The sequence below is a fragment of the Stomoxys calcitrans genome, chromosome 4 (genome assembly GCF_963082655.1).
Source record: "Stomoxys calcitrans chromosome 4, idStoCalc2.1, whole genome shotgun sequence".
Lineage (NCBI taxonomy): Eukaryota > Metazoa > Arthropoda > Insecta > Diptera > Muscidae > Stomoxys > Stomoxys calcitrans.
In genome coordinates this window covers 94086866-94107741 of record NC_081555.1, presented here as the reverse complement: position 1 = coordinate 94107741, position 20876 = coordinate 94086866, and the positions used below count along the sequence as shown (strand labels likewise).

Genomic DNA, 20876 nt, shown 5'->3' with positions numbered 1-20876 from the left:
TAGAATGTTTATACAATCTGACTAGGAGAACACCTACTCCATGATGGGAACACTAGCAAATGCACAGGATAGCCTTTATATAACCAATGGCCACCATGTTCCCGCGGCTATCAGTTCTTTGGACCAGAACGAGCTTGCTCACCTACAGGAGCTTGATGAGGATCGCCACCTCCACATAATAATGTGCAATAAACTGAATAAACCGACTGAAGGACAACAAGGCAGCAGGAATCGATGTGTTGCCGGCTGAACTATTTAAGACTATAGGCGATTTGGTAGAGGTTGAACGTCTACCTCAACGAACTTGCCTCATATTTCGCTGCAAGAAATCTGAAGATATCTGCCACCAAATCTTCAGCCACATTGTTCACAACAAATACGTGTGAGGTGAATACTGAGCTAACTGTGATGGGCGATGGAGAAATGATTCCGACCATCAAGTGTCCCAAAATACTTCGAATCACATTTTACAGCTCTTAAACATTCTCTTCACATGCCACAGCAATTTGCGATAAGGTCAAAAGTAGAAACAAGGTCCTCAAGTCACATGCTGGCAGCACTTAGGGTGCAGACAAAGAAACCATGGTGACCACGCACAAATCAATTGGCCGGTCTGTGGTAAGTTATGCAGCGCCAGTGTGGTTTCGTCGGCTTTGTGACACGCAGTGGAATAATATTCAGATCTGCCAGAATGCCTTCCTTGCCAATGGCAATACCTTTTGAGCTGTTATCGCAGAGACCATCCAAATCATCATCTTGTGGATAGATATCCACCGCCCAGAAGCCTTAAAATAGATCTACATGATCTATAGTGCGAGGTTCAGCGTTACATGAGAACATCTCTAGATCAAGCGGCATATCTAGCAGGTCTGGACAACATTCATGCAGACACGGTAGCAGATGCGGTTAATAGCTACCGGGTGAATGTAGTCCTTGAAGAACGACCGCCTGTCATTGCACCTGAAGAAACTGACCTCCCCCGTAAAACCAGAGTAGTTGACAAGGCGAGTTAATGGTTTTGGTGCATGCACATCCTCCTGCAGAGACAAAGAAGGATATCTGGTAACTGTTGAAGATATGGAAAGAATAGTTTACCCAACTGCTAGTGTCCAACGTTGGCGGCGAAGAGGATACCGCAGAACCAATCCCTGATGATGGTATAGAATGTTTAACTTTTAGTCAGAATGAGGTCCAAGTAGCAGTGACCCGACTGAAGAAGAACAAGGCAACAGGAGCCGACGGGTTACCCGCTAAACTATTTAAGACCGGAGGCGACACGCTGATAAGGTGTATGCATTAGCTTATCTGCACAATCTGGCTAGAAGAACGCATACCCGATGATTGGAACGTCATCGTACTATGTCCCGTACACAAGAAAGGTGACAAGACTGAATGTGCCAACTACAGAGGAATAAGTCCCCTCCCCATCGCATACAAGATACTCTCGAGCATACTGTGTGAAAGGTTAAAACCTAAAGTCAATGAGATAATTGAGCCCTATCAATGCGGCTTCAGATCTGGTATATACAACCTAGACCAGATATTCACACTGCCCCAAATCCTGGAAAAGATCCGAGAAGGACAAATCAACACCTACCATCTCTCTGTTGACTACAAAGCCGCTTTCGATACCACTTTACAAAGGTATTTCAAGCCATGTCTGAGTTTGGTATCCCTGCAAAATTATTAAGACTCTGCAGGATGACACTTGCTGATACACGTTCCTCAGTATGAATAGGAAAGAATCCCTCTGAACCATTTAATATCAAACGAGATTTCAGACAAGGAGACAGTTTATCGTGTGACCTCTTTAGTATTCTGCTGGAGAAGATTATACGAGATGCCGATGTGTATAGATATGGCACACTACCCGCAAGAGAACACATGCTAAACGCCTATGCCGACGACATTGACAGGGCAATAACAATCAGGACGGTAAGGTCACGAACAGTCTTGCAGTGTAAGGAGATTAACGCCTTCTCTGAGGATGGCAAAATCCGCATCGTTTGGGTGCTCGGCCATAACGGAGTAAGGGGAAATGAAAGGGCAGACGAATTGGCGGTGAAGGCCAGAGGACTGCCGTCAATAAACTTGGTTAACCCGAAGCCTTTCAGTTCAACACGCAGTCCGAGTCAAGGGAGTGGGCGACGAATGCGCATGCAACATTTTGGAACAGCGAAACGGTCGGTAGGACGGCGAAAATCCTATGAGGGGATCCAGATCGTGAGAAGACGAGGCTATTACTGAAAGGAAGTAAAAAGGAGGTCAGTATAGCTATTGGTATCATGAAGGGACACATTGGACTACGAGCTCACTTATGTAAAATCGGTGCGGCAAGTGTTAGCATGTGTAGGGCATGCGGGCATGCCCGGCTTTCGCATCCATCAGATACCGGTACTTAGATGGAGACACAATACCAGACATGAACCAAGTTAGGGGAGTGGCATTGAAAACAATTAAAGATTTTGTAAGTAGCACGGAATTCCTAACTTAAAATTTGCTTTTTAGAGGTTACTTTATAGTTTTTAGAGCGCACAACAAGCCGATTACTGGCTTAGGTGTATGTCCATAGTGGCATAGGGCGGATTAATATCTGCACCCTCTTTTCAACCTAACCTAAGCTACAGTCTTTTCTCCTTTGTTAGCACTTAAAATAATTATGTCCTTATTCTCTTTCAAATATTTTCTTGTACCACTGTGTCTGCTACATATTTGTCTCTATTGCTCATTTTCGGTTTTCGCAAATGATCGGCAATTAATGTATTGGTTGCCCAAAAAGTAATTGCGGATTTTTTAAAAGAACTTTAATCAAATATACTTATTTTACACTTTTTTTTCTTAAGCAAGCTAAAAGTAACAGCTGATAACTGACAGAAGAAAGAATGCAATTACAGAGTCACAAGCTGTAAAAAATTTTGTCAACGCCGACTATATGAAAAATCCGCAATTACTTTTTGGGCAACCCTATAGTAAGTTTCGTTGTTGCCATATCTTGATCTTCTTTGCTCTCAAACGTCTGTACACACTCCTCACCCTCCGCTATAACTTGTAGTATTGGAAAGTTGGTGTCTGTGTGTGCGAGAGCATGCTTAGGACCGAGAGAAAGCAACCACTGTATGTTTCTCGGTATCGTTAATTGAAACATTTTTCTTTACATTTTTTTCTGTGTAGGTGAAATGTTCTTACCTGTGCCACTGTATTTGATTGTTAATGTTACTGCTTCACATCTTTAAGCATGTTGCCACCCTTTTAATTAATTTAAACCCTTTATTTGTATGTAATTATATTTCCGTCTTTAGATTTATTATTATTATTATTATTTCTCATTTTGTTTTGTTTTGCTTAATAATTTTGTAAATTATAACATTTTTACTTATTTTATTATCATTAAATTTATTTAACTTTTTTTGTTTTTCTATATTTTTTTGTTTTTGTTTATTTGTTTTATTTTATAAGAGAGTGTAATTCAAACGCAATTTTCAAAGGAGTGGGCAAATTTTGTTCATTTCATATTTTGGGTATTTTTTTTTTTTTGTTTATTTTGTGTGTGTGTTTTTACAACTAAAATTTTATTTTTAATTCTTGTTTGTTTGTTTTCTTACTCCAGATTAGGTTTTTGTTTTCTGTTTCTGATTTTTTTAATTTAAATACAATAAAAATATTTGCTAACAACGTTTTTCGTTATCCTTTGTTTGTTTTGTTTTATCAATCAATCAATATATAAATTACTAAAATCTATTAAATCGAATGAAAATTAAAATATATGTATATATATGTATGTATTAAACAACATTATAAACTAGTTTTATATGTATATATTTATATATTATATAGATTGAGAAGAGGCGGGGAGGGGGCATGGATGGAGAAGGGAAGTAGTGAGTAAAGGGAAAGGTTATGAAGTTAAGTGAAATGGGGAATTTTGAGGGCTGGGACCAGAAGTTTATTTCAGTTTGTTTTTATGTAATGCATGATGTGGGTAGTTATGTGGGCATGAACATGGGCATGGGCATTTATGTTGTATTGTTTCTTTTTTTTTCTTTTTACAGATAACTTCAGTTTACAAATCAAGAGAACTAAATCGTCTTTTTTTCTCTTCTCTCTCATCTTAGAGATGATATTTTTTGTTTGTTATTGTTGTTGGTTTTTTTTATATTTTGTTAATTGTTGTTGTTTTGAGCGCGTGTACTTTATTTTAGCTGAGAATATTTTTAGGTTTGGTTTTTTTGTTTTGTTTGAATTACGTAGAGGATGATAGACTAGTATAGATAAAGGGCAGGCATTTGTATGGTGTTTGTTTTTTTTTTATTTGAGATGGTTTAAATTTGTTGACTTTTTTGTGGGAGGGGGTGGGGAGTTGGTTTTTACATGAAGAAATTTTTTTGTTTGTTTATATTTTTTTAGTAATGTTGTTGCTTAGGTTTTTGTGGGGTTTCCTGGTAGTTTGTGGTTGCGGTTGGGTTTGTGCTTGTTTTGTTTTTTTCTGGTTTTTTGTTGTTGTCAAAAAGGCATGCTAAAATAAAGGCCCTCATCGGGGGCCACACGCAAACTCTATAAGAAACGTGGTGGTCCAGTATTGTACGTCCCAGGTGGGGGATGCTGTTGTGGCGCAGGTGCTGGTGAATGTTGTCCTTGGCGTAACACATCAAATGGTGAATTTGAACGTTGCATAAAATGATGATAGTTACTAGGAGGTAATTGATGCTGCAAAAATAAATGACAAAGAGAGAGGGAGAGAGAGAGAGAGAATAGAAAAAACATTAAAACAATAACAACAAAATGTTTCTAGTTTTAAAGTTGGAAATTAAATCGTCTCGATATTCGATTTCTATTATTTCTATCATGGGTATAAGATTTGGTAAGGATCCATAACAACCAAGAGCCGCATCATCTGCTAATGGTGTGTGGTTTGTGAGCAGCACGCCTTTTGTTTGGCAATTTCTTTTCGATGAGCCGTAACAAACCTATCATACAGATAATTTTTTTATGGCCAAATTAACTCAACCGACTCTTACCTTTAGATGAAAAGCAAAATAAAAACAGAGAAATTTCTGTCGCCCAGAACCATGAATACCCAGAACCATGGATTCTGCTAAAATGTTGGGTTGCCCAAAAAGTAATTGCGGATTTTTCATATAGTCGGCGTTGACAAATTTTTTCACAGCTTGTGACTCTGTAATTGCATTCTTTCTTCTGTCAGTTATCAGCTGTTACTTTTAGCTTGCTTTAGAAAAAAAGTGTAAAAAAATTATATTTGATTAAAGTTCATTCTAAGTTTTATTAAAAATGCATTTACTTTCTTTTAAAAAATCCGCAATTACTTTTTGGGCAACCCAATATTATTACAATTGGGTTTGAAATTGTAACAGTTTTCTTAGAATTTCTTTATTGTTCTTTGTTGTTATTCCCTTATTCGTTATAATCTTGTGTTGCTATCGTTCGGCTCTACCTCATGCTTGTCAATAGATGTATGTGTATGTGTGTTGCCTGGCAAGTATCATGTTTTACTTGTGTGTTTATGTTTGTCAAAACTGGTCAGCTTAAGAAGAGATCAATAGAGACCTATAGACTTATCGCGTAGCTACCAGCTGACAAGGGAAAATTAGCTGTTTTCGGGAACTCAAAAATTTGTGCAAATTTGTACTGGAAGTCGTTCGCGTACTTTATTTGCCGGCAGAAGAGAGCGCGAGAGAGAGCGAATTTTGGCAGTTCGAAAATAGAGAACCTGCAAATTTCTACTGGGACTTTTTTTACCAGCAGAAATTTGCAACTTTGAACAGATGTTTTGTAAAGGTCAGCTGTTTTATGAAAAGCAGCCATTACATGAAAATACAAAAGCTAACGCAAAATGGATCAAAAAGGCAGAGGTAAGTAAAATATATAAATATTGTTTATTGTTATAGCATTTAGGAACAGAAAACTCGACAAATGAAGTTGTAATTTTACCTCAAGTCGGTTGTTCTACATTAGAAGGTAAGTGCAAAAATTGAAAAATCTGGAAAAATTAAAACATTGTATCCTTCCAGACACCAAGAAAAGAGTAATTACCGGTTTCTTAAGTGTTTTGATGGAATCATCCTCATCGGAGAGCTACGATGAAACCAACACCCTTCATTTGAATTTGTTAAGGATGGAAGAGGCTGCCATGGGATTAAGTGGGTCTAACTGGGCAGTTAAAAAAGTGACGCACAGTGGTATTAGAAAAAATTAGTGCAAATTAGTCTGCCAAATGTAAACGGATACAGATATCTTCAATGATTTCAAAGTGTCCGCCACATGACCAAATATAAAGCTCCCTTAGCCTCACATCAGTGGTCGTAGCAATTTATCTAGCCACAATATCCAAAAGCATTAGATGGGTAGTTCAAAGTATCTTTGTCAACAAGTGTACTTTTGTATACGGTGATGGCATGACAAGCAGTTGTAGACCTATGCAGCCTTCGAAACGCATGCTGATGTTCGGCGAATGGAAATTGTCCAACGAGAGGAGCGGAAAAAGTAGTCCCTCATGCCTCTTGGCTACTGACGAGAGAAGGGAGAACGGTCTGTACGACTCCCCTTCCTCGTGTCCTTTTCATGTTTGTCCGTCTTCCACACATCGGGTACTATAATAGTGTTCAGATAGGCTGAGGACAGTTATACGGTAATCGACTCCAGGCAGATCCAGATTCTTCAGCATCAGTATAGGTCTGGAACCTGCGCTTTGCTCGACCGGGTGCCACGGATGACATTCGTAGCTTCGTGCACGGTTGTTTTCGTTGTTGTAGTAGTGTGTTGTACACTGAAAGATTCCATCGGACCAATGCGGTACGTACAACCGGTTGCCATGGGATTGCACGGTAATTTGTGATGGCTGTCCAGCGGCACGAAGATCACGTATATACGAATGGCTCCCCTTCTAGCCTTTTCACTCTTGGAAAGGAAAATAGCTCAAAAGTATCGCCAGCATTTTTCATTTCAAAAAAGTTGTTTTCAAAGCAAGCAAACCAACCAAAACAAAAACCAACTGTTTTTCAAGTATCATGTTATACTTTTGTGTTTATGTTTGTTAACACTGGTCACTTTAAGAAGAGATTTTATAAAGGGGAAAATAGCTGTGTTCGGGAACTCAAAAATTTGTGCAAATTTGCACAAATTTTCACTGGAAGTCGTTCACGTACTTTTGCTCGCAAATTTTTTAGAGAGTTAAGTGGATCTCACTCTCCTGCAAATTTTTACTGGAAAAGTACGTGAACAAACCTAATGTCTGTTGTGTTGCTTGCGTTTGGCTCCACCCCATGCTTGTCAATAGATGTATGTGTATGTGTGTTGTCTGTCAAATATCATGTTATAAATGTGTGTTTAGGTTTATCAACACTGGTCAACTTAAGCAGAGATCAATACCAATACCAGCTGATTTTATAAAGGGAAAACAGATGACCGAGACATTAAATCCGGATTTCAAGACCATTGTAAATGGGGTTTTATCTTAGAACGCGTATTGTAAACGTATCAGCAAACAGCAGTTAGCGAGTTGTAAAGCAAATAAAAAAGGAGACCACTGTAGCGCAGAGGTTAGCATGTCCGCCTATGACGCTGAACGCCTGGATTCGAATCCTAGCGAGACCATCAGAAAAAATTTTCAGCGGTGGTTTTATGAGGTAATATGCCATGTAAAGCTTCTCTTCAAAGAAGTTTCGCACCGCGGCACGACGTTCGGACTCGGCTATAAAAAGTAGGCCCCTTATCTTCGAGCTTAAAACTTGAATCGGACCGCACTCATTGATATGTGAGAAGTTTGCCCATGTTCCTTAGTGGAATGTTCATGGGCAAAATTTGCATTTGCAAAGCAAATAAAATGGAGGCCACCGAAGCGCAGATGTTAGCATGTCCGCCTATGACGCTAAACGCCTGGGTTCGAATCCTGGCGAGACTATCATAAAATTTTAGCGGTGGTTATTCCCTCCTGTGATGCTAGCGGCGCAGAAATTTCGGAAGTAGCTGCAAGTGGTGTGACCGATGGAAGACAGAAGAGTGGAAAACGTGGAAGGCCAAATTAAAGAACTCGATAAGAAAATCTTTACTCATATTGAGAAGCTTTTGGACATCGAGAAGAAAATTTCGGAACTGGAAATCAAAGGTGGTCCATTGCGCATTATCGACTGCTCCACTAAAATCAGAACTCTAGCATTTGATGTCTTCAAATTCCAGTTCGAGACTATAGCCTCCCGAAATTCATGAAATGGCAACGAAAAGGCAATTGAACTCCTGCTAGCATTAAAGGGAAGTGCTGCCGAGGTAATACAAAGCTCCCTCCCTCTAGAAACAACTTTAGCGAAATTATTGCCGAAAATGCGGTGGAGAACACAAGCAGAACATCTACAGAATGGAATTGTGAGAACGAGTGCAGAAATCAAATGAGACGCTACAGAATTTCGTAACAGAGATGGAGCTACTAGACTATTGGCATATTCATTGGTTGACCGTATAAAGATTGAGACCTTCATCAATGGTATCCGTGACGTGGCCATTGGTTATTGGTGCCAATAACCCGCCTTGTCATATCGATCATCGTAGGCACTCAGTATGTGTGCAAGAGCCGGTGCCGCCCGGCCTTTTACTGAGACTCTCCGCTTGATACCGTTGATTGCCCGCAACTGCCGTTGCAGCTACTTCGTATGGAGAATTCCACTATCCACAACCTGCAAACGCGCCCTGTAGTTCGCAGCAAATCTTCTCGTGACAGTAATGAACACCACACTGATCGGACCTCAATGTTCCAGCCTGTGTGGTGCTCACTGCTGTAAGTGCCGGTATTAGTAAGCTGTGGTCTACTGTCATGTCATTCTCGAATACCGGCAGAATTAATGATACGATCTCAGTCACTTTGGGCAACGTAACAGTAACTGACTCGAAGAGATTCGCCATATCATTCATAGCGCCAAATCATTTTAACCGAGGTCTCAATCGAGTCACGCTTTGTGATACGACGGGTCTTCGTGGCTTTGGACCTATCGCAGACTTTTGATACTGTCAGCCAGGGAAACTTTTTGAGGACATCGTCGACATGAATTTTTTGTGTGATCGCCAGTCATTTGTGGAAAAAAGAGGGTTTCACCAAGGATGGGTTATATCTCCAATATCTCGATTATATCGTATGCAGACGATTTTGCATTCATGGTTTTGGGTCTCTGCGTTAAGATGCTGGACGGGACAGCGCAAGTACGTTGGCAGTAAGATATTGTTCTTGATATCGTTGTTGTAGCAGTGTCTCGTATACTGAGGCGGCAGCCTTTGCCGATGAAGGACTACATCGGGTCTATCCATACATACGATACAGCCGGTTCCCATGGGATTGGCAGTAAGATGGTAAGTCCGATGGCGAAACGATCCCGACCAACTATCGTAAAATACTTCGTATCACAGCCTTTACAAGGCCTCCGAACTGTCTACTCAGTTCTTACGTGGACCACCTCCATCTGACGAGGTACAGCAATATAACTACTGAAGGCTGTGCTACTATAGCATCAGTAGAATTTAACCTCACTCTTCAATCTGGAGTGTTTCCGGCAGATTCTGAAGCTTCAATTCTTAAAGGGCTTGTATTAATGCTAACGCGTTGAATGTGTTAGACCACACGACACAGGTCATCAACTGCCAATCCCACTCGACTTGGAACCAAATCCCCATGGACTCACCCCTTGTGTTAGGGATCCTGGATCTGGATATTTAGCAGAACCTAGCATATGAATGAGCCAAAACATAAAACGAAACAAAAAAAAAACATGAGACAACAACAATTGCCTGTGATATGGAGCATTTTGTTAAGGATAATTTGCGCTTTCGAAAGTGGAACATTCTCCCTTCCCAAGAAGATAAGTGCTACCTTGTATCTCCATCTAAAACGAAAAACTTCCCTTTACTACTAGCTTATTTTCGTCAGCCCTCTTCGCTGTCTTACATACAACTTTCGGAAATATGTCTCTTAAAGTGCCGGGACACATCCATCTAATTGCAATGCCTCGTTATGAGCATACGCTACTACTTTCTTCAGTTGCTTCCAAAGACAATACTTTATTGTTCATGGCTATATTACAAAGTAGAGAACAATTTTTTTCTATACAAAATTTCCGAGAAAATGTATTTCTAAAATTTCGCAAGAGATTTATTTCTATTGAAAATTTGGTATTTCTTCCATTTCTATAGAATATAAATGAAATGACATTTTGTTTGTTTAATTTTCTGTGTGGAAATTGAATTTTTTCCAAGTCATACACTCACCTGCAGTCCTCGCAATCCTCCCATTGGTCCCGCCGCAGCTCCCGGTGCTGCTCCCATCATATGACTTGAGCCATCTCCCAAATCTAATTGCAACGATTCGGGCATATCATTTGTGCTGCTCGCCGAACTGCTGGCATTAGCCAAATGTAGTTGGCCCAATGATGCAGTTGCCATGGCCACATCAGGCATCATATCCGAAAGATGTCCCGCATTAGCCCCATCTGAACAGCCCATGGCTCCACCTTCGGCACCACCCATATCTAGACCTATGGCGCTGCCATGAGCAAAGCCACGAAAATCACCTTCGGTGATAAGGGCAGGCAGATCGTTACGATGATGTGCTGATGCTGAAAGTCGTGCAAAGTTTGGCGGTAGGCCAGATCCCATGCCCAAACCTAATAAACCGGCCGCATGCTGTCGGGGGAATGTTAAATTTCTTGTATAACAAGAGGGTAAAGCATCTCCACCGCCGCCACCACTGGCACCAGCAGCACCACTGCATGACGTCGCCGTCGATGAGGTGGAGAGATAACTAGCTCCCATCGCTGAGGCATGCCTAGGCACTGAACCTGCAGAGGCCGCCGCCGGCGAAGGCGGAGGACTTTGATCATCGTCTTCCAGCAGACAACAATCATCCACCGATTGCACCGTCGTTGTGGAATCAGCCATGTTTTGTACTTCTTCTTGCATTGCACCGCGTGGATTGCCAAGCAATGAGGTCTCCAGCAGATCGGACACAGCATCTGGCAAATTGAATTCCCTCACCACACGAAGGCGTATTTGTCGATCGATTTCATGTTTGGACGACAGAGGCAAATGAAAGGCCCGTTGGCACAGCTGTGATTGCCTTAGTTTGTGTTCTCTCTTCAACATGGCAGCTAAGGTTTGAGTATCTGGTGGTGGTATGGCTGCCGCAGCAGCCAAAATATCTACAGTATCAGTTCCCGTCCCCACACCGGAATTGCCTACACCACTGTTGGAAGCAGCATTCATACGAGAAACCATGTACAATGTATCGGGTATATCAGGCATTTGGCGAGAGCGGCGCATTCTCATTAGCTCTGCTTGATGGTGCGACGAGGTCATGCGGTCCTCCAGCAAAGCTTTGATTTCCTCAAAATAGGGCATAAATAAACGAGGCCTAACAAAGAGGCCTTGATTCTTGCCACCTCTGATCCAGGCATTCACACGCAGATTCTCCCTCTCATCGCCAATCATGTGCGAGGGAGGAGTGCTGACCAAACCACGTCGTATGGCTTGTGCCAAGACCTCACTGTTAGGCGGCAGAACATGATCCATCCGCACCAACGGCAGGAGATCAGACAGTATCTCTCTTAGTTCGACATCACTTAAGTCACGTTTCTTAACACCTTTGCGTGTTACCGAATGGGCAGTGTGTGAAAGTAAGTTGGGTTCGCGATCCTCCATGCGTCGTATAAGCTCTTGTTCACCCCATTTGAGAACAGCCTGGAGCACTTCCAATTCGGAAGCCTGCAAGAAATTCGATTGTAGAACATGTATGAGTTGTGATTTGTCGAGTTGATGGAGTACGGGTGATGAGATGACCGCTGAGAATTCTTCGCGTAAATATTGGCAAGCTTGACGAAAGACCCACGCTGAACCATGAGGCTGTTGGGGAAAGAAACACCGTTTGAGAGATTGGATTTTCTATAGAAACAACAATGTCAATTTACCTGGCTACCCCATTTGAGCACCGTTGGCAATGTGTCCAATGTTAACCATTCCAATATGAGATCCTCGCAGCCTTGAGCTAAAATATCCAGTTCTAGGAATCGACCAATTTGATACAACTCCATGGCCTCCTCCAAAGGTGTTGGCCTAGTACGGCCCGCCGTCAGTGCATGTACTTCGCCCAGCGAACCAGCCGCTGTAGTACCAGAGTTGGCACCCCTTAAAATTAATGTTAAGTCTACGGTATCCAAATAAATGGCATGTAAAAGAACACGAGCATAACGTTTTGGTATCACGGTTTCATCCAGCACTATACGCGTGGGCACATGCAATGCCCGTTCGGCATATTCGGCGTCCATGTTGCGTGTTCGCCTAGCAATGAGATTACGAAAGAACGGCGATCTGGCACTGAGTATCGCTTTGTGGCAGGGTAATTCGAGTTTAGGGCGGAACCCATACTCCGAATTGCCCGAATCGGGACGATTGAAGATGTCGCTGCCACCCAAGACACCGGAAGCACCAAGTGATGTACCAAGACCACCAATACCGCTGCCACTGGACAACAGGCCTCCTCCACCACCACCACCAACACCACTACCTGCACCACAATTCTCCGAGGTGAACACTAAGGCGGCATCGGCATAATCGCCAGTCTCCAGCAAGTATCGCAAATCATGTTCCAATGGATTTGGCGTACCGAAATCATCGCCCAACTGTCGCAGTAGACCAATGTCGATACTAGAATCATGTGGACACAGATCTCCTGTATAGAGATATCGCAGCAATGAGGCAAACATTTGAACATCTATGGGCGAGGCGGGTAACTCGAGACATATACGAGCTCCAAAGCCGGGGCAACCGGCCAAAAGATCTCGAAAATATGTGCAACGCGATGAAAGTATGCAACGGTGCACTGGAAATATGGCGCCACGGAAGACGAGATCACAGTCTGTACAAGTCTTCGTTTCAAAAAGAGCTGCAAGATCTTGTTTGTATGTGGTAGCAGGTGGACGGGCCAGTTCAGCTTGCATCTACAGAGAGAGAGATTACATAAATAGTTCAACGAAGGTCCATATAAAATAGTATTTCATTGCTTACCGATAAATCCCGCAGTGCCGATAAGGCTTCATATTCTTCACACAGCGCAGCTAACTCCAACGGCGTCCAGTCTGATACAAAATCTCTCAAAACTCGGGCATGATCACAGGCCTTCGAAGAACGTCGCCGTCTTATAAATTTACGCTTTAATGTGGCAAACCCCGTCACACGTTTTCGTCGATGTTCGCGGAAGTGTGGACCACCACCACCACTGCTACTGCCGACGCTGCCCAATCCACCCATGGAGGTGGACAAAAGTGAATTGGCCCCCGTTGTTGGCAGTAATAAACTGGAACTGGTACTTTGACCCGGAGGCAGACCACCAATACCCGATGAATGGCCACTCTGTTGTGAAGTGGTCATCACTGAGGGGTAACTACTGCCGGATGATGCACTTGCACCCATTTTGTTGGACTTTCACTTTGTTTATCTTGGCTATCTAAAGTGATATGGTCCAGAGATGTATTTTTCTGGGGGGTGACTATTTCAAAAGGGGTATAGAAACCTCTATAGTTGGTGTTCTTTCACAAACTCTCCACGTAGCTTTCCAATCTCCAGGCATGGGAGTTAGTAGCTGATTTGCATTCGCCTTCAAAGTTTAGTTCTATTTAAGACAATCATATTGAGTGGGTGGTTTTTTCATTAGCCCAGCATCAAGAGTGATTTATAATTTTTCACAATATTTTATGATAGCATGATGTGTGCCTGTGTGTGTGTGTTTCAAAGGACAATTCCTGCAAATATACAAATTAGGCTAATTTAGAAAAAGAGTGTTCATTTGGGATAAGGGTATGGTTTCGATTCAGCTTATTTATATGCCTGCAATATTTATGGACTCAAAAGGCCCATTGAAAAAGACCGATATAAATAAAGGAAATTTTTAATATTTAATGAAAATAATGTTTTTTATGGCCCAGTACCAAGCTAGCTATCGGTTTGTTGTATGTATAGTACACCGGAGCTGGAATAATATTCTCTGCCCGATCTGTGTAGCACTTGTTTCTCATGGTTTATACGAACCGACCAACTTCTTTCTACCTATGTAACTCCCCACTACCTTATGAACTGTTTTGATGTGCATTCATTTCAATGCGTTCCGTGGATGATACATTCACCACCCAATAGGAGTCGAACTACACGACCACCTCACGCAAATAAAATCGCCGAGTCTCTAGTTTGCTCGATTTTAGGGACCAAAATGATTAAAGCGCATTCAATAATTATGTGTTTCGTGAGTGAGTGATTTTCTCGTGAGTCATGATTATTGAGCATTATTTCACTCGCTCACGCACTCGCTTTTAATTCAATCACCGTCACGTGCTTAGATTTGGGACGCATGAAAATAAATGATTATTCGCTTTATGGAAAAATATTTTTTAACTATGAGACGTAAGTTTTTCGTTAGTACCGATTTTTCCCGTGAGCGTGATTTTCTCGTAAGTCGTGAGTTTATCGTAATTTACCCGTGAGTAGTTATTAGTGTCATGAGCATGATTTCATTCGATCGCGAACGAAGAATTTTAATTCAATCACGGTCACGCACGATCACGTGATTGGATTTGGATCTCTCTCACAAAACCTCTACTTTCTCACTCACTAAACCTCTACTTTCTGACTCGCAAAAGCTCTACTTTCTCACTCACTAAACCTCTACTTTTACTTTCTACATAGGGGAGAGAGGGCGGACCCTCCCTTTCGTCAATTTTCAAAAACGCAAAATGTTGTTGTTGTTGTAACAGTGTGTTGTACACTAAAGCGGCAGCCCCTGCCGATGAGACTCCATCGGGTCAATCCGGTATACGTACAACTGGCTGCCATGGGACATCTCTAGATATCGATGATGTGTGGAACGATATAACCGAAATTTTGTTTGCCATCTTATGGCAACACAAAAATACGAATCTCAGGGCTACCGGTTGAATGTAGTCCTTGGAGAACGACTGCCTCCCATTGCACTTGAAGAAATTGACCTCCCCCGGCAAACCAGAGTAGTTCTGGCTCAATTACGTTCCGGCAGATGCAGTCGCCTCAACACCTACAGAGCAAGGATTGGTGCCGACGTGCAAGATGTATGTCCCGATTGTACCTAGGGACTGCACGTCACCTGTTTAACAGCCCAGCCAGACCCACTCGACTCAGACCCAGATCCCTGTGAACGCACCCCACCTTAGTCGCAGAGTTCCTGGGTCTTGACACTCAGCAGAATCAAGCAGACGAAAGATAGAACACAATAAACTGCTACACAAACAATAGGTTTATCAAAGATAATTATTCCATGATTTAAACCGCTACTAATAAAAATCATGAAGCGCTATAGCAAGTTGTGCGAGGCGCAAAAATGGACGCACTTGATTTGCGGCGATGACAAGGCGTAAAAGAGCATGTAATGTGAATTATCGGTGAAGACATGTCTTCTTGTTATACCCTCCACTATAGCATCTAAGACCCCTGAAGTATATATATTCTTGATCGCCATGACATTTTAAGTTGATCTAGCCATGTCCGTCCGCCCGTCTGTCGAAAGCACTCAAACTTTCGAACAAGTAAAGCTAGGCGCTTGAAATTTTGCACAAATATTTCTTACTAGTGTAGGTCGGTAGGGATTGTAATTGGGCCAAATCGGCCCATGTTTTGATATAGCTGCTATATAACCGATCTTGGGTCTTGACTTCTTGAGCATCTATAGGGCGCAATTCATATCCGATTTTGGCTTAAACTTTGTACGTGGTGTTGGTATCACTTTCAATCTGTGCTTGGTATGGTTCAAATCGGTTCATAACCTGATATAGCTGCCATATAAACCGATCTTGGATCTTGACTTCCTTAGCCACTAGTGGGCACAATTCTTGTCCGATTCGGCTGAAATTTAGCATGAGACGTTTTTTTATGACTTCCAACAACTGTGCTGAGTATGGTTGAAATCGGTCCATAACCGGATGTAGCTGTCATATAAACTTATCTGGAGGCTTGACTTCTTGAGCCACTAGAGAGCGCAATTCTTATCCGTTTTTGCTGAAATCTTCCACGACGTGTTATGCTATGACTTCCAACGACAGTGCTTTGTATGGTTTAAACCGCGTGTTATGTTATGACTTCCAATAACTGTGCTAAGTATGGTTGAAATCGGTTCATACCCTGATATAGCTGGCATATAAACCGATCTTGAATCTTGACTTCTTAAGCCACTACAGGGCGCAATTCTTATCCGATTTGGCTGAAATTTCGCATGACGTGTTTGGATATGACTCCTAACAACTGTGCCAAATATAGTTTAGTGCTGAGTATGGTTGAAATCGGTCCATAACCTGATATAGCTGTCATATAAACCTATCTGGGGTCTTAACTTTTTGAGCCACTAGAGAGCCCAATTCTTATCCGATTTGGCTGATATTTTGCACGACATGTTGGGCTATGACTTCCAACGACTGTGCTATGTATGGTTTAAACCGGTTCATAACCTGATATAGCTGCCATACAAGCCGATCTTGAATCTTGACTTCTTGAACCATTAAAAGCGCAATTCTTATCCGATTTGTCTGAAATTTCGCAATGACGTGTTTTTTTATGACTTCTAACAACTGTGGCAAATTTGGTTTAAATCGATACATAACCTGATATAACTGCCATAAAAAACGATGTGGGATCTTGACTTCTTCAGCCTCCAGAAGGCATAATTATTATCCGATTTGGCTGAAATTTTGTGCAACGGCTTCTCTCATGACATTCAACATACATGTCAAATATGGTCCGAATCAGTCTATAGCCTGATACAGCTCACGATAAACGGATCTCTGTATATTATTTTTTGAGACCCTAAGGGGCGCAATTCTTACTCGAATTGGCTAATATTTTACGCAAAGACTTCTACTATGGTCTCCAACATTCAATTCAATTATGGTCCGAATAGGGCTATAAGGAGGCCACCATAGCGTTAGCTTGTCTGCCTATGACGCCTGGGTTCGAATCCTGGCGAGACCATCAGAAAAAAAATTTCAGCGGTGGTTTTCCCCTCCTAATGCTGGCAACATTTGTGAGGTACTATGCCATGTAAAACTTCTCTCCAAAGAGGTGTCGCAATGCGGCACGCCGTTCGGACTCGGCTATAAAAAGGAGGCCCCTTATCATTGAGCTTAAAACTTGAATCGAACTGCACTCATTGATATGTGAGAAGTTTGGCCCTGTTCCGTAGTGGAATGCTCGTGGGCAAAATTTGTAAATTCTCATAGGACCAAAACTTGATATAGCTTTAATATTATAGCAATTCTTTTCTTTTATCCTTTGTTTGCCTAAAAAGAGATATCGGGAAAAGAACTTTCTATTTGAAAAAGTCATTCAAATAGCTTGACAAATGCGATCCATGGTGGAGGGTATATAAGATGCGGCCCAGTCGAACTTAGCATGCTTTTATTTGTATGGATTCTCTACAGCCGCATAGTCCTATCGTCGTTCTGCACTGCTGTGAAAGACTAAAGTGGCAGACTGCAAGAAATTTTCGCTCCTTTCCCGTCTGTCAGGTTTTCATTCTATTCTCTTTCACCTCACACTACCTAATCTTCCATCTTTTCATTTCTTTTTTTTTTTCTTATTTCCTAAGATATACAGAATGGTCCTGAAATCTTCAAGCGGCTTACAAAAGAGCTTGCTAGACGCCGATTCTTGAATCTAACCTATCCCACCCCATTTGCGGTGATTATTTGTTTGGCTCTTTTCAAATGACAAATGATCGGAAGATCACATCTGTCACATGCGTTGCCAAACGTCAATTTTAAACTTTGATTTGGTTACACAAATTTATTTCAATTCTCTTTGACTTTGCGGCTTTTTTAAATCTTTCTGTTGCAATGAATTTTTATTGCTTAGTATTGTTTAAAAAGAGTACAAATTGGCATCTACATGCAGACATACATACATGAATATATCAACAGGAAAATTGTACACAAAAACAAAGTCAAACTGCATCCTTCTCATTGTTTATAATTACAAAACTCGAATAATAATAACATCAAAAACTTCTGTGCAAAATAATGGAGGGAAGACTATGTATGCACACATACATACATTCATACATACTTGTACAACAAAAAGGAAAAGAAGAAACAATGACATTATTTATAATATTCAAATAACCTTGACCCACTCAACGAAATTTTCCCAAGCAACAAACACATTTTGTAAACATTGCATGCATCAGCCATCATCTCACAGCCGACTACCATTGCCGCTGCTGCACACCACCCTGGCCACCACCTATCACTATCATTATTGCCAGCGTCATCACATCTTCTTTAGCCCAACCAGTCGGCCAGCCTCATTGGCAAGAACAAATGTGCGCTCACTCTTATACGCAGCTGATGAAACAGTAGCTATGTCCACATGGAGCCCAGGGAGGCATCACAGAGAATTGCATTTTTTTTCTTTTTGTTATTTTGATACGAATCCAAATAAAACAACAAATATAAATAAAACGGAAGACCAAGATGATATGGGGATGGCAAAGACCCGATCAGGATGGTTGTGAGTAGCGTAGCGAAGATTGTGGACGGGGTTAGGTGTGTACACACATGTATATGTTGTTTGGAGTATGGTGGGAAAATACCATCATCATCAACCATTACATGCAAACATGCAGTATAAAAAAGAAAATAAATGGCGTCAAGTGCACTATGATGGCGCGTCAAATGACTGACTGACTGATTGTGGGATACTCCATGCTGTTCACTGCGCTGATTTTTGATGGCACCCCCCCTTCACAACCAACACCATTGAAAGCTGAATATTTTGATTGTGCAACGAAAGTAACACACAATTTCTTGCAGTTACTTTTATCATGACGAATATACAAAGGGATTTTTTAACTCGATTATATAAATATGCCCTTACTGAAATGATACCAAGATGGTCTCTACTTCCAAACACGCTTAATATTTTATATCAAATATTGATACTATTGGGTTGCCCAAAAAGTAATTGCGGATTTTTTAAAAGAAAGTAAATGCATTTTTAATAAAACTTAGAATAAACTTTAATCAAATATACTTTTTTACACTTTTTTTCTAAAGCAAGCTAAAAGTAACTGCTGATAACTGACAGAAGAAAGAATGCAATTACAGAGTCACAAGCTGTGAAAAAATTTGTCAACGCCGACTATATGAAAAATCCGCAATTACTTTTTGGGCAACACAATAGATTCGTATTTTATTTCGAAATGCTTTTTATTTGAGTTAAATATTGTTCGTTAGGTTTGTCTATATATCCACTTAATAGTTTTTGTTGAGGCTTCACATAATCTAGATAGTGTCGTAATTTACCCGGCCGATACGGCATAACTATGAGCACCACACAACCTGAAACTGTAAGCCCCGACTTGTGCGGTGTTCATTGTTATCAAGGGAAGCTTTGCTTCGTTTTTATGCGTAGTAGCTGCAAATGCGGCGCGTGCAGTCAACGATTTCGAGAGGAGTGTCTCCGTGAGGCGTCAGGTAGCACTGACTCTAACTTAAATACTGAGTGTCAATGATACTCGAGATCAGTGTTGCCATTTTTAGTAGGTTCCTACCAAAATTGGTAGGTTTTTATTCTATTGGTAGGTTGGTAGGCTGACCTCAATTTTTGGTAGGTTTTTCAAACATATAAATACCAATTTAATTACTCAATAAACCGCCAGGGATGACTTAAGGTTATTTCACTTCTTGTCGTTTCTGTAAATTCGTGAAGAGTGCAAAATAAAACCATGAATGACGAAGGGCCAAATACTGCTACTAGGGGTCTCACTGTAACAAATTTCAGGAAAAAGGACGAATTTTCTGATGTTGACTGTAACTGGAATGAGCGTTGAGGAATTTCTTCCAAATTTCGTAAATTCTGCCTTGTCATATTAGGCATCATAGACACTCAGTATGTGCAAGAGACGGTGCAGTCCGGCATCTCACTGAGACTCTCCGCTCAATACCGCTGATTGTCCGCGACTGTCGTTGCAGCTACTCCGTATGGAGTGGTAGCTCGCAGCTAAGCTTCTCGTGACAGCAATGCACACCACACAGATCGGACTCAATGTTTCGGCCTGTGTGGTGCTCACAGATATCCCGTGCCGGGACTAGCTTACGTATTTTGCTATAGCACGGATTTCCATCTGCGGGAGCGTTTTATGGGTTTGTAGTTTATGAGCTCTAAGCTGAAATTGTAAAAATTCAATCTGCTTCTTTTTAATAATTTAATTTAGTTAGTGTAGCAAGATCTACCAGATGGCTTGATCTGCTTCTAGCATCTATGGTCCTCCATTGCCTTTAGGCTCTTAGCCGAAGTGGCTTTCTCTTACTTAACTTGTATGTCTTTAGTTCAGACACTTAGAATTGCCTGCAGAGCCCTAGCATGCATTTTTTCCATCGCACGTCTATACATAGAACAAACGTTTTTGAACTTATATTGCACTTCATCATCACTGCGACGGGGTGTCTCCTTAGTTCTCATGTGGATCACTTCCATCAGGACATGCTGTCTAAGCAATACCTGTTGGGCAATTATCGCAGAGACCATCCAAATCATCATCTTGCGGATAGTTATCCACCGCCCAGAAGCCTTAAGATAGATCTACATGATTTAGAGCGTGAGGTTCAGCGCTACAAGAGAGAACCTCTAGATCAAGCGGCATATCAAGAGGGTCTAGACAAAATTCATGCAGACACGGTAGCAGATGTGGTAAATAGCTACCGCGTGAATGTAGTCCTGAAGAAATTGACCTCCCCCGGCAAACCTGTTTACCTAGCCATTCGACTCAGACCCAAATCCCTCTGGACGCAACCCATCTTTGTCGCAGAGTTCATGGATCT

At 41.5% G+C, this 20876-nt stretch overlaps 1 protein-coding gene across 1 annotated transcript in view; it reads right to left on the bottom strand.

Annotated features, from left to right (window-relative positions):
- Window positions 1-3396: 3396 nt before the first annotated feature.
- Window positions 3397-20876, bottom strand: part of LOC106093508 (BTB/POZ domain-containing protein 7) — a 29826-nt gene continuing 12346 nt past the window's right edge. Inside the window, exons 2-5 of the mRNA XM_013260570.2 lie at window positions 13051-13784; window positions 11955-12983; window positions 10261-11889; window positions 3397-4704 (exon numbers count right to left, since the gene is read on the bottom strand). Coding sequence (XP_013116024.1) covers window positions 4552-4704; window positions 10261-11889; window positions 11955-12983; window positions 13051-13455 — 3216 coding nt within the window. The 5' untranslated portion in view covers window positions 13456-13784 and the 3' untranslated portion in view covers window positions 3397-4551. The remainder of the gene's footprint in view (window positions 4705-10260; window positions 11890-11954; window positions 12984-13050; window positions 13785-20876) is intronic.